Source organism: Gossypium hirsutum, chromosome A13 (assembly GCF_007990345.1).
Source record: "Gossypium hirsutum isolate 1008001.06 chromosome A13, Gossypium_hirsutum_v2.1, whole genome shotgun sequence".
NCBI lineage: Eukaryota > Viridiplantae > Streptophyta > Magnoliopsida > Malvales > Malvaceae > Gossypium > Gossypium hirsutum.
The window spans coordinates 13288111-13300272 of NC_053436.1; the positions used below are offsets into that span (position 1 = coordinate 13288111).

At 33.7% G+C, this 12162-nt stretch overlaps 2 protein-coding genes across 2 annotated transcripts; one reads left to right on the forward strand and one right to left on the reverse strand.

Moving 5' to 3' along the window:
• The first annotated feature begins 202 nt into the window (after positions 1–202).
• On the forward strand, positions 203–3652 carry LOC107947377 (eukaryotic initiation factor 4A-3). The gene is made up of 7 exons (XM_016882036.2): positions 203–635; positions 1297–1618; positions 2169–2276; positions 2367–2486; positions 2653–2820; positions 3077–3163; positions 3250–3652. The coding sequence occupies exons 1-7, from the start codon at positions 331–333 to the stop codon at positions 3361–3363; spliced, it is 1224 nt and encodes a 407-aa protein (XP_016737525.1). The 5' UTR covers positions 203–330; the 3' UTR covers positions 3364–3652.
• A 1241-nt stretch (positions 3653–4893) lies between these two features.
• Positions 4894–9521, reverse strand: LOC107947371 (glutamine synthetase cytosolic isozyme 1). Its single transcript, XM_016882022.2, has 13 exons — positions 9155–9521; positions 9014–9053; positions 8829–8932; positions 8639–8687; positions 7699–7805; positions 6751–6838; positions 6475–6603; positions 6309–6383; positions 6177–6230; positions 6032–6069; positions 5772–5931; positions 5537–5597; positions 4894–5303 (listed from the first exon to the last, which is right to left on the reverse strand). The coding sequence occupies exons 1-13, from the start codon at positions 9226–9228 to the stop codon at positions 5212–5214; spliced, it is 1071 nt and encodes a 356-aa protein (XP_016737511.1). The 5' UTR covers positions 9229–9521; the 3' UTR covers positions 4894–5211.
• Positions 9522–12162: the final 2641 nt, after the last annotated feature.

The window sequence follows — 12162 nt, forward strand, 5'->3', positions numbered from 1 at the left end:
TTATAATTTGGATGAAAAAAATATTAATAATTAAACAATTATTAATATAATTTACCCTATTTAAAAAATTTAATCATCAAAATGCACTTTATTTTTCTATTTATATTTAAATAAAGTTGTTAGAAAAAAAAATGTAGGCCACATTATTTAATTATATTGAAATATTTTAAGTTAATGTTTGGTTGTAATTTCAAAAAACAGCATTAATATGAGTTTAGGTTATTTAAGGATTTGGTGTTTTGGATAATTTCTTATTTCCGAGCTGTCAATAAATTTTCTTCTCGTTCCCGTTAGCCCCCCACGAACTTAGGCAAAGCAGAGGCTAGAGAGATGTCGGCGGCGGCGGCGGCGACAAGCCGAGCGACTCGACGGATGGGAGCCGAGGATGAGAAGCTAGTGTTCGAAACGACGGAAGGAATCGAGCCGATATTGAGTTTTGATCAGATGGGACTAAAAGACGATCTCCTCCGTGGAATCTACAATTACGGCTTCGAAAAGCCATCTGCTATCCAGCAGAGAGCCGTCATGCCGATAATCAATGGCCGCGACGTCATTGCCCAAGCTCAGTCTGGTACCGGTAAAACTTCCATGATTGCCCTCACCGTTTGCCAAGTGGTTGACACAGCTAGCAGAGAGTACGTTTTAATTTTAAATCATTTACAAAAAAAAAAAGAGAGTCGTTTTTCTGTTTATTTAAATGCGTTGCGATGTCGATTTCGTGCGTTATTTTGTGAAAGCTTTAAATCTTAGACACCTGATTGCTAAACCCTAAATTTGAAATAGATTGGAGAAAAATTAGTCGGTTTCTGTTGATTTAAATGCGTTGAAAGCCTTAATAGTTCTTTGCGAACATAATGGCTAAATCCTGAATTTGAAACAGATTCGAGAAAAATTAGTCGATTTCTGTTGCTTTAAATGTGTTGAAAGCCTTAATAATTCTTAGCAAACTTAATGGCTAAATCCTGAATTTGAAACACATTCGAGAAAAGTTAGCCGTTTTCTGTTGATTTAAATGTGTTGTGATATCGATATGGTACACTTTTTTGTGAAAGCTTTATTTCTTAGATACCAGAATGCCAAAACCATAATTTTGAAACACTTTCGATAACGATGTGAAAATGTGATACTTTTGGAAATGGTAAAATTCTGTTACAGGCTTACAGCCTTGAGCTGACACTTCAAATCTCGTGACTGGTTCCCTAGAATTAATTGGAAAATTATTTTTTATATAGTTTGAAGCATGAATTGTCCTTGCATCTTCAGTTTTCTTTACATTGTGAACTGGTTTTATTTCAGGGTTCAAGCATTGATACTGTCACCCACGAGGGAACTGGCTTCACAAACGGAGAAAGTGATACGGACAATTGGTGATTTCATGAACATACAAGCGCACGCATGTATTGGAGGCAAAAGTGTGGGTGAAGATATAAGAAAGCTAGAAAATGGAGTTCATGTAGTGTCGGGAACTCCTGGTAGAGTTTGTGATATGATCAAACGAAGAACCCTACGTACAAGGGCTATTAAACTATTGATTCTTGATGAATCTGATGAGATGTTGAGCCGAGGGTTCAAAGATCAAATTTATGATGTTTACCGACATCTTCCACCAGAACTTCAGGTACCTTCCTCAATTTCTTAAGAAAGCTAGAAAATTCCTTGCTGTTTTCTTGCTTGCTTTTACAATTTTAGAATCTATTTTGAGTTGTCTTGCTGCTGTTATCATGCAACATTCTTGTTGCTTTAGTTAGACCCATCAATTAGGCAGGTTGGGTTTGTTTCCAGTCAGGTGAATTTGAGTCGGATCAATATGGATTTTAAAAATTTCATGTTATTACGGGCTTAGATCAGTTTTCAGATTTTGGTTTATTTCAAATTTGAATCATGTTGAGTTTGAGCAATTAGAGCTTGCTAATTGGTTTCTCAGTTCAGGTTTCATTTGGATTTGACACTCCAGTTTGGGTTGGATGGTGCCGGGTTCTTTTAATTTTAATGGTCAAATCAGGTTGCGTTGAGTTTGGATTTGAATTAGTTAGGTTGGGGTTTTGGGTTCGGTTTAGAATGGATAGGTCTAGCTTTAGTATGTCTACAAGCTTTTTTCTTTTCTCTTCTTTATCCTTAACTGATTTTTATGTTGTTGAACTTGGTTTTCTATTAATGGATTCTTGTAGGTTTGTTTGATATCTGCTACCCTCCCTCATGAAATATTGGAAATGACGAGCAAATTTATGACTGATCCTATAAGGATCCTTGTGAAGCGTGATGAATTGACTCTGGAGGTAATCAAATGCTATTATGCTAATGAGATTTTCAGAGCTTCTACTTAGAGGATTTGATGCAAGCATATCTTCTGTTTTTGGTTACTACAGGGAATTAAGCAGTTTTTTGTAGCAGTTGAAAGGGAAGAGTGGAAGTTTGATACACTATGTGATCTTTACGACACGTTGACAATCACTCAAGCTGTTATTTTCTGCAATACAAAACGAAAGGTCTCTTCTGGAGTCTCTAAGCATGTATTTTCAGATTTGCTTTTCGACATTGGAATAAAATAAAAAGCTTCTTTAACTGTGTTCTGAAGTAATTCTTTTATTCAAGTTCTTGGATTTCATGCTTTGATCTTGACGCTTGTCTTTGTGATTTCTGCATTTGAAATAGGTCGATTGGCTAACTGAGAAGATGCGTAGCAATAACTTTACGGTATCCTCAATGCATGGAGATATGCCTCAGAAGGAAAGAGATGCGATTATGGCTGAGTTTCGGGATGGTGCAACCCGTGTTCTTATCACTACAGATGTTTGGGCCAGGGGACTTGATGTTCAGCAGGCAAGTCTTTAGGAGTGCTTTCGATGTCCCCTTTTCGGATATACTTTTGCTTCTAGTTGAGTTGTTTAATATTTTTAGACATGAACATATAGTTTGATGTTCAGTGGTGGTAATGGAACCGGAATGCATGGGTCTACTTCCCGTGTAGCACGTGCATAAAATGCCCTTGAGATTAAGGTTACAAAAGACATGAGTGTGTATAATGTGCTTATTTTTCTATGATTGAAATTTTACTAAATTTACCTTCTTGTCTCAGGTGTCTCTGGTGATCAATTACGACCTGCCAAACAATCGAGAGCTTTACATCCATAGGATTGGACGTTCTGGTCGATTCGGACGAAAGGTAATTTCTTTTGCTATTTAAGATCCTATTCCCACTTCCAAGTGGAAATGGTTACTGTATGTTCTGACTGTATTGTTGCTTCGCAGGGTGTTGCTATTAATTTCGTGAAAAGCGACGACATCAAGATTCTTAGAGACATAGAGCAGTACTACAGTACCCAGATTGACGAAATGCCGATGAATGTCGCAGATCTGATATGAGAAATGCTTTCATAAGTGCTTGGACCGGAACTTGAAGGGTACGGTTGAACATTTTCCATGGTGTTGGTGTAATCGAATCATCTATCTTGTTGCATGTTTGTGTGTGATTGGGTTTGTATGCTACGCGGAGGTCGATTAACTGAATGTTTTTCGTAACAGATTAAGCATTTAACTATCAAAACACAGTGATTTTCGTGCTTTTGTTCACTGTTGTATGTATGTGTAGTTGGATTGCTCAAATTTCTATAGTTTTATTTATTATTACCAAGAGTTTGTTAGGGATTTTAAAGGGTTTTGAAGTCTCGTCCCTCTTCTTCACCATTTATTTTTATGGTTTTGGAGTTTGAATTTGTTCATATTTGTTTCTCAAACTTTTTCTACTCCTCTATGCTTCATTTAAGAACATGACTTTGGAATCTTAGATTTGGATTTGATCTCTTATATGAATTTACTTAGGAATTGTTATTATGAATATTATATTTATGTGTTATTTAATTTACTTTATTTTTTAAGAGTAAATTACACCAATAGTCACTTAATCATGAGGTAGTTAACAAAACAATCACTTTGGTTTTAATTCAGTCACTCAACTTTTAAAAAAAATAATTAAACAGTCACTATCGTTACAGACGTAACAGAAAACTGAGGTGGCCTGTTAACGCTTTCTGGTGGTCTCTTAACTTGCTATGTTGGCATCCCACATGAAAATGACAAAAAAAAAAACAGTGGGAAAGTTCTCTTTTTTTTTTTTTCTTCTCTGTGTTAAAATGTTTTTCTTTTTTACCTTATTTGCTTTCTCTGTCTATTCACTTTGAATTGAAGAGAAGACAATAAAAAGAAATTGAAACCAAAATTAAGATTTAGAAACTGGAAAAATACTAAAAACCCATGTCTTTCTCTCTTTCTTTTGCTTTAATCTTCTTATTGTCCTTCAATATTTGTTTTCTTTGTTCTGGTTACTTATTTATTGTTATTGACCAAAATAGGCAAAGAAGCCTTTTTTTTTTTTGTGATTTAGTATTTCAGGAAGAAGTTTCTGACAAAGTTTAGCCTTGAAAAAATTAGTGAAGTATATATTTGGCTGTGCAAGTGTTGGGAGAAGTTGAAATTTATCCACAACAGCAGCAACTAAGGGAAGAAGAAGAAGAATATTGGGGGAAAAAACTCTTACCCAGTTTAATGGCGGTGCAATCTTCTTCTATTATTAGGATTTTTTTTTTAAATTTCTTCTTAAATTGGGTGGGTTTTTACTGTGGACATTCAACGTGGCCAATTAATTGGTCACGTCATCTATCCTATTAGGTCTATAACGGAAACTGTTAGTAGGTGACTGACTTGCCACTTTTCTGTAATGTTAGTGATTGTTTTGCTATTTTTTGAAAGTTGAATGACTGAATTAAAAAAAAAGTGACTGTTTTATCAGCCACCCTAAAATTGAGTTACTGTTGATAAAACTTACCTAATTTTTAGATAAATTTGATTGTTGAACTCTTAAAATAGAGAAACTTAAAACGTCTCAAGACTCAAGTGTAAAATATCAATAATTATATTTTATTCAAAAAATGTAATAATATGTAGTCGTATCATATAATGCTCATGGGTGATGCCATAGCATAATCATATTACAATTTATAACAGCGACTTTTATTTAACATGCCAAAAGTTCGATTGTTGGGACAAAATCTATAAACAAAAGACTATGTGACTAAATGAAAAATAAAAACAAAATAAGTTTTTAAATTGCAACCCAGCTTTTGAAAGCCATAAATAGAACACAAGTTCTAACCAACTTGAGGTTATTATATAAAAAGATCTAATTCTTTCCTTCCCATCTTCCAATCCCTACATCTATGGCTTCCACAGAATGGTAGTTTCAGCAATCATTGATGTCACAACATAAGGATCCATGTTAGACGCTGGCCGTCTATCTTCGAAGTAGCCTGTCAGTGTAAATTACATACATTACACGAATTGTTAAAAGACAGAAATTCAAGTTTTAAAAAAACAAAAAAGCTCAACGTTTACTTGGAGATCCGTGAGTAACAAATGTGTATGGTTTGATTTTTCTAAGTTTTTTTTTTATGTATTTGTATCATTTCTGGAAGTTATGTTCTCATATCCATGCGTCAAACACGAGTATTTCAAAGAAAATGAAGCATCAAGAGATGTTTACCTTTTCCTGCCTTCTCGGTGTCACGGCCAACCCTGATAGAGGCTCCTCTGTTTGCAACGCCCTGGAGTTCGGTTATTACAAGCAAAATTAATCTTAATAATGAGAAAATGGAGATGTATTATTTGCATTAAAATACTGTAAACAAGGGAATATATATATTAATATATATTACATATACATAAGCATGAAGCAGCAGCAGCACATTTGTGGAAACATATATATAATGTTAACTTACCCAAGAAAATGAATTGATATCTGCAGTTTCATGGCGACCAGTGAGGCGTCTGTCATTACCCTCTCCATAGGCAGCAATGTGCTGCTCGTGGCGCAAACCCAGCTTCTCGATTGCCTTCCTAATCACATCAATGCCGCCATCATTTCTCATCGACTTGGTGCTGAAACCAATAGTTTAATTCAATCAGTTAACTAGTCATTAATGGAAAAGAATGAATCTATGTACTTAAAAAGTTTAGTGCTCGTTGATTTAGTATCTACCTATAGTTAGTATGAGCCCCAGCACCATTCCAGTCCCCCTGATGATAGAAGAGAAATGCAGACCAAGAAAAATAACTAAAAGAACTTAAAAAGGAAAGGAAAATTTGATGAATTTAATGGAAAAGGTTGTGCGAATAAAACAAACTGGAATTGGTTTCGGATCGAAGGAAAGAACAACGCCGGCGATTTCCGTGATTCGCTGTTCGAAAAATAATACCAAATATGTTATGTACATATATTAAAAGGGAAAATTTATTAGTACATGGATCATATATACCTCGAGTATGTATCTAGCAACCCATAATTGATCCCCTGCTGATATTCCAGTGGCAGGACCAACTTGGAACTCCCACTGTTTAAACCATTAGATCATTCATGGAAAATGAAGGTCCATAGAAAAAAAAAAATCCTAGCTTAATTTTTTAACGAAGTTTAAAACTCACCTGAGCAGGCATAACCTCACCGTTGATACCACTTATGTTTATGCCAGCATAGAGACAAGCTTTATAATGGGCGTCCACAATGTCCCTACCAAAGGATTTGTCAGCCCCTACTCCGCAGTAGTATGGACCCTGAATGCATTGATACAATACTCGGTTTAGATGATGACATACGGTGAATCTGAATTTAAGGATTACAATGCACAGCATAATCTACTTTAACTAACGCCATCTTAGTCCAAGAATATAGTAAAAATATTTGCAGTGTGTTATATGTACCTGTGGGCCGGGAAACCCTCCAACAGGCCAGCCCAGAGGCCACTTTGTATCTTTTTGAAGAAGAGTGTATTCTTGCTCGATCCCGAACCTGATTTCAGCCAATGAGATATAATACAAAGAAAAGGGAACGAAATGCAGTAACATTGACTTTTCCAAATATTAGCAATGTGAAATATATTATAGAGAGTAAGACACTATGGTCTTTAAATGAAGGTCTTTAACTCTCAACAAAGTATGTCATTGAACTCGATAAATGATACAAAAACAATTATCTTAAGAATATAAAAGGAAATGAAATTGATAGATAAAGATTTGATAAAATTGTCAAAGTCACACTGCAAAGAAAGTCCTTGTTGTTTTGTGTTAAGGCATGATCCAACAAGCAAAGACTTTTAAGGCGAGATGAAAATGAAAGCCTGTGTTTTATTCGAAGAGTCACTTTTGAGCCCTGCCCACACCCAAAATAAGTTCCTATTAAAAGGGCCATTAAGTTTAATCATTGGCCTACTTTCTATGCTTCAAATGGAAATAATAACATTCAGGTTAATTATGTACTCACCACTAGATATGGTAATAATGTTCATATTAAATTAGATTAAATAAAAAAATTGGGTTTTGAAAAATATATAAAATATGAACATAAGAGAATGTAGGATAGTTATTTAAATTACATAAAGAATAATGTATATTGTACGTACAACCATTATATTCTATTTATTTGAATATGAAATTTTGGTAGGTGAGGTGAAGGCTCATTTTCTAATTCTGACCTTTTTAGTTTGCTGAAATCAACACACCAGTTAACCACTCGTGACCGGCAGGTGGTGGTCTTATTCACTGGCTTTTATTGTCAAGTTTACTTTGACTTTTAAGTACATGGATTTGGAAATGGAACTTTTAGAAACCCTTCTTTGAAAAATAATTAGAGAAAAATAAGAATAAATTTACCAAGGTTCTTCGGCAGCAACGTCAGGGTGATTAAAGATTTTGTCTGCACTGAACCTCTTGTTGGTGGGAATGGGATCGCCGGCTGGAGTATAAGTATCGCACATAACCTATTATCCATTTTGCAAATTATTAAATAAAATATTATTATATTATACCTACTATGGCAAAAACAAAAAATGATAATTAGACAATTTTTTATTAAAATTCACATTACATTTAAATTGAGTCCAAATAAAATACTACTAACAATCTTTATTTATGGTGGATATGAATAATTTAATTTCTTGAAAAAGTGATCCAAATTTTAAAAAGAATATAAGTTCCTTTCATAGAATATTTTAGCTTTTTTTTATACCAAATTAATAGGAAAAGATGTATGAGACAATTACGCACATTGTCATCTATATTCATTTTCCAATAGTTTAATGTCTCATCAATATTTTCATTCTAAATTTTAATATTTTCATCTTGAAAAAGTTAAATCTAAATAAAAATCTTAAAACTGAAAATAAAATAACTGACATAACATTCAACTATTAAAAAAAATAATATCTCTATTTCGTACAATTCAATAACAATCCCCGTGCTCTAATAAAGATCCCATTTGAATACATTTAAATCTATGTACAATAATAATAGCAATAGTAATAGAAATCTACTATGATGTTAATAGTAGTCGATTTATATGCAAATATTTTGCTAAAAAGTATTTTGTTATATATTTTAGTTTGATGTAAACTTTATTTTTATAATAAAATTAATTAATTTAATATCATTAATTAATCTAAGTATATTTTTCCTTAAAAACATCAATTTTTTTTTAATTAAACATCCCTCAAGTTTAATATGAACCATACGGCGTTTCCTTTTCCTCCATACTAATTAGTAATTAATGCAAACAACACAAAAAATCACGAGAGAAAAGGAAAGAATTAATTACCAAGATGTTGCTTCCTCCTCTAAATGGATCCCTGAATATGGCTTGAGGGCTGAGTAATTCAGTCAAATTCACACCAAAACATAATAATTATTTTTATTTTTATTAATAATCAAAGGATATTCACTGAATCTTAATCGATAACTATGATCTAATGTAAACGATTCAAGAAAAAAAATTAAATAAAACGTACCGAAGAATGACTTCGCTATCGTCACCAGGAGCCTGATCGGTGCTCGAACCATCAAAATTCCATAAGGGAAGTTTTGCAGGATCAGTCACTGGTTCAGGCAAAGTCTGTAAAAGCAATTCTTTATATAGTAAAACAATTTGAAAAATATTCAACAAAATTCAAAAGTTCGAACACTAAAAACGCACTCTAGCTTTGCTCCTCAAATCCATACCGGATCCCCCGATCCTGAAATAGAATTAGAAAAATCGTTTCAAAAAAAAATACTGGAAATCATATTATATTATTCTGAGATTGTAACATAAATGGAAGAGATCAGATTAAGCAACCATAAATATTCAGCTATAGACTTTCTGGTGGTTTCGTTGAGGTTGAATTTGATGAAATCGTTGATGAGAGACATCGCTACTACAGAGTGTGTTTGGAGAGAAAGAAAGTTCAAGAGAAAAACAAATTGAGAGAGAAAATCAATGGAGAATTTTGATTGGTTAGTAGCTTTAAATAGAGGAAGATGGAAAGTTCTAAGAAAAATATATGGAAATAAAAAAGATACTTCTATTGGCTACGGAATCTTCAATGTAAAAAATGAGAGAATCAAGGTGTGTGCCAGTTGTGCCCGCCAATTCCATGCCATTTAAGCTTTTTTTTTTCTCTTTCCAAAATTGTTGGAAAACCCCTAAATGCTTATGGAAAGGGTAAATTCCACAAATGGTAACTTAATTTAAGTTAAAGACTGAATTTCTAAAAAGTATTCTTTTAAAAAAAAAATTTATTTGATTAGTGTTATAAATATTTTATTAAGTGGATATCTATCATGAACCAGATAAAGTTTTAATGTACTTTAAATTTTAATAGTTATGAAAATTAGATATTTACTTCTTTTATATTTCTTATGCCTATAAAAACTCTAATAAAGCATCGTAATCATTCCTTTTGATCAATAAAGTATATTCTCTATTGCTTTCATATTTTCTTTGTCCTTTATTCTATCTATCTCTCTTTATTTTATAACAATTAGATTTTTTTTTGAAAAATGACGGGATTAGGTTGAAATAACGAAAACGTTTCCAGTTGATTTGCAGAAAAACGCTTCTAGCTAAAAGTGTTTTCCTTGTATTTCCATTTTTTAGGGTTAGGTTTTTGTTTTCTTTAAGTATGGTTAGGATTATGGTTTTAGGGTTTATGTTTTTGTAGGGTTTTGAGTTTTTATTTTATTTTATATTTTTAGCTGACATGACATGAAAACGCATCTAGCTGGACACGCTTTCAGTGCTTTTTTCTAACAATGCACTGAAAATGAGTCCTACGTGAAGTGTTTTCCCTTTAGCACTTTCAACTCCCCACTAGGCAGAGAAAATTTTCTGAATCAATTACCTCTCACCTCTAGGTCTATAAAAGCATGGATTTCAACATTGAGTGGCATAAGGCATTTATGAGTAAAAAGAAGAGAAGTTCACACATAAGGCATAATTTGGAGCTACCATGCAATTTGTATCAAGTAAGGGTCGATTTTTTTTTGTTTATATTTAATTGCAACACTATTTTTCTATATAATGTTTTTGTTTCGAACATGTTGAACAATTTATTTTGTTGAAAATGAGTGGAAAAATTAATTTTATTTTTTATTACGACGGTGAAGTGCGTGACACTGAGAACGGGGTCATTTTTTATCAAAGAACATAGTGCGATTAGCTTTTAACTCGAACATACAATTGCTGGAATTGCTTGGAAGAATTAGGTGAAAAATCATCAAATCCAACCAAATGAGAGTATTGTCATTTAAATATCGATTTTGTACTTCGTTTGACCCTGTCAAATATGATGATTTCGATATCAAAGGTGCGAAGGGGTTAGAGGCGATGGTGCAGACACATATTGACAGTGGATCACCATTTCTCGAGTTACATGCGAAGTTTTGCAAGGATAGATGAAAGCCCTCGGAGGTCGACATATATTCCAGTTCGAGAGGCTAGAATAGAAGAACAAGCTGAGAATCTAACTATATAGTTGTGCAGTGGTTCATCGCTTTGTTAGAAAGTTCCTATTATGATTCCTGGAATCATCAATAGGAAGACGCTCATCTGTTTTGGCCCTAAATTTCAACTACGACAGATAGAGCACCAAACAATCAGATTTTGGTGGTAACACAAAATATTAGACCCCTTCATGATAATCAATTAGCAGTTTTGATTTGAATTTTGGTTAGCCGATGTTCAATACTAGGAGCACTTATAGGGGAATGGCATTAAGTCCCAGCACTATGTGGTAATCAGCAGGTGATTTTGGTTGTTTCAACAATTATACAATAAGGGATGATGTACTTCCTATGATGTCTATCAATGAGGGGACATCTAACCCTGGAGATGTTGGTGGGGTTGAGAATGAAGAAGACACTGAATTTGATTTCAATCAAATCTAAGAGCTCGGTGCTGATGGTTCAAAAATTGCACTAGTTTCTAAACCAGAGTTGGTTCCAACTGAACTAGAAGATGACGATTTAGACGGTGAAGGCCTGAGCAAAGATACCGAAAAAGATCTACAGTTCACGGCGTACTCACCTCCAACATACATGCATAATGTAGACCTATCAACAGAAAATGGGTTGGAGTTCGCAAAACTACTACACAGAAGACCGGGTCATGCGAGTTCTTCATTAGATTCAAGTGATTTAGAAGTAAGGAAGGAGTTTTCCTCTAAATATGGTTTTGTCGCTGCAATGAAGCAATACAACATCAAGAATGGGGTAAACTTCAACATTGTTAAATCCCAATCTGACAAGTTTGAGGTGAAGTGAGCAATGCGAGACAATAGATGTGCATGAAAAATCATGGGTTATGTTAAGAAAAATACAAGGTTGTAAACCATAAAGAAATATATCACTCCACATACATGTGTTTTTGCTAGTACTACATCAAGAATATTTGATATTTGGAGAGTTGAATTGTCAATTTTAACATACTTGTGTTGTTGCAGATATTTCACAAGATCATTAAGAAGTGGATTTGAAGATGATCGCAAACATAACACTACCTATTGTAAAAGCGAGTTTAGGGGTTACTATACGGTTTTAATTGCAAATATTTGTAGCCAATTCGATTTCACGCTGCCGTATCACAACATGTGAATCACAAAGCATAAGACATTGGAAAATATGCATAATGGGTAGGACGCATCGTACAACGATTTATAGAAATGGTGTCAAGTACTGGAAATATATGTTTCAGGTTGTGTAATCGATCTGGAAATGATGCCTACGTACTACAACAATCAGTTGCTCCATGGATGCCGAGTGTTCCATCATTTCTTTTTGACTTTCAAGTAATGTTGACAGGCATTC

Bases quoted from the DNA above. Each gene is read 5' to 3' on its own strand.
- LOC107947377 (XM_016882036.2), top strand. From the start codon at position 331: ATGTCGGCGGCGGCGGCGGCGACAAGCCGAGCGACTCGACGGATGGGA. The intron at 2,277-2,366 runs GTAATCAAATGC...TGGTTACTACAG, and splicing joins GTGATGAATTGACTCTGGAG to GGAATTAAGCAGTTTTTTGT. The intron at 2,821-3,076 runs GCAAGTCTTTAG...TTCTTGTCTCAG, and splicing joins GGGGACTTGATGTTCAGCAG to GTGTCTCTGGTGATCAATTA.
- LOC107947371 (XM_016882022.2), bottom strand. From the start codon at position 9,228: ATGTCTCTCATCAACGATTTCATCAAATTCAACCTCAACGAAACCACC. The intron at 8,933-9,013 runs GTGCGTTTTTAG...TTGCTTTTACAG, and splicing joins ATTTGAGGAGCAAAGCTAGA to ACTTTGCCTGAACCAGTGAC. The intron at 6,839-7,698 runs GTAAATTTATTC...GGCTGAAATCAG, and splicing joins GTTGCTGCCGAAGAACCTTG to GTTCGGGATCGAGCAAGAAT.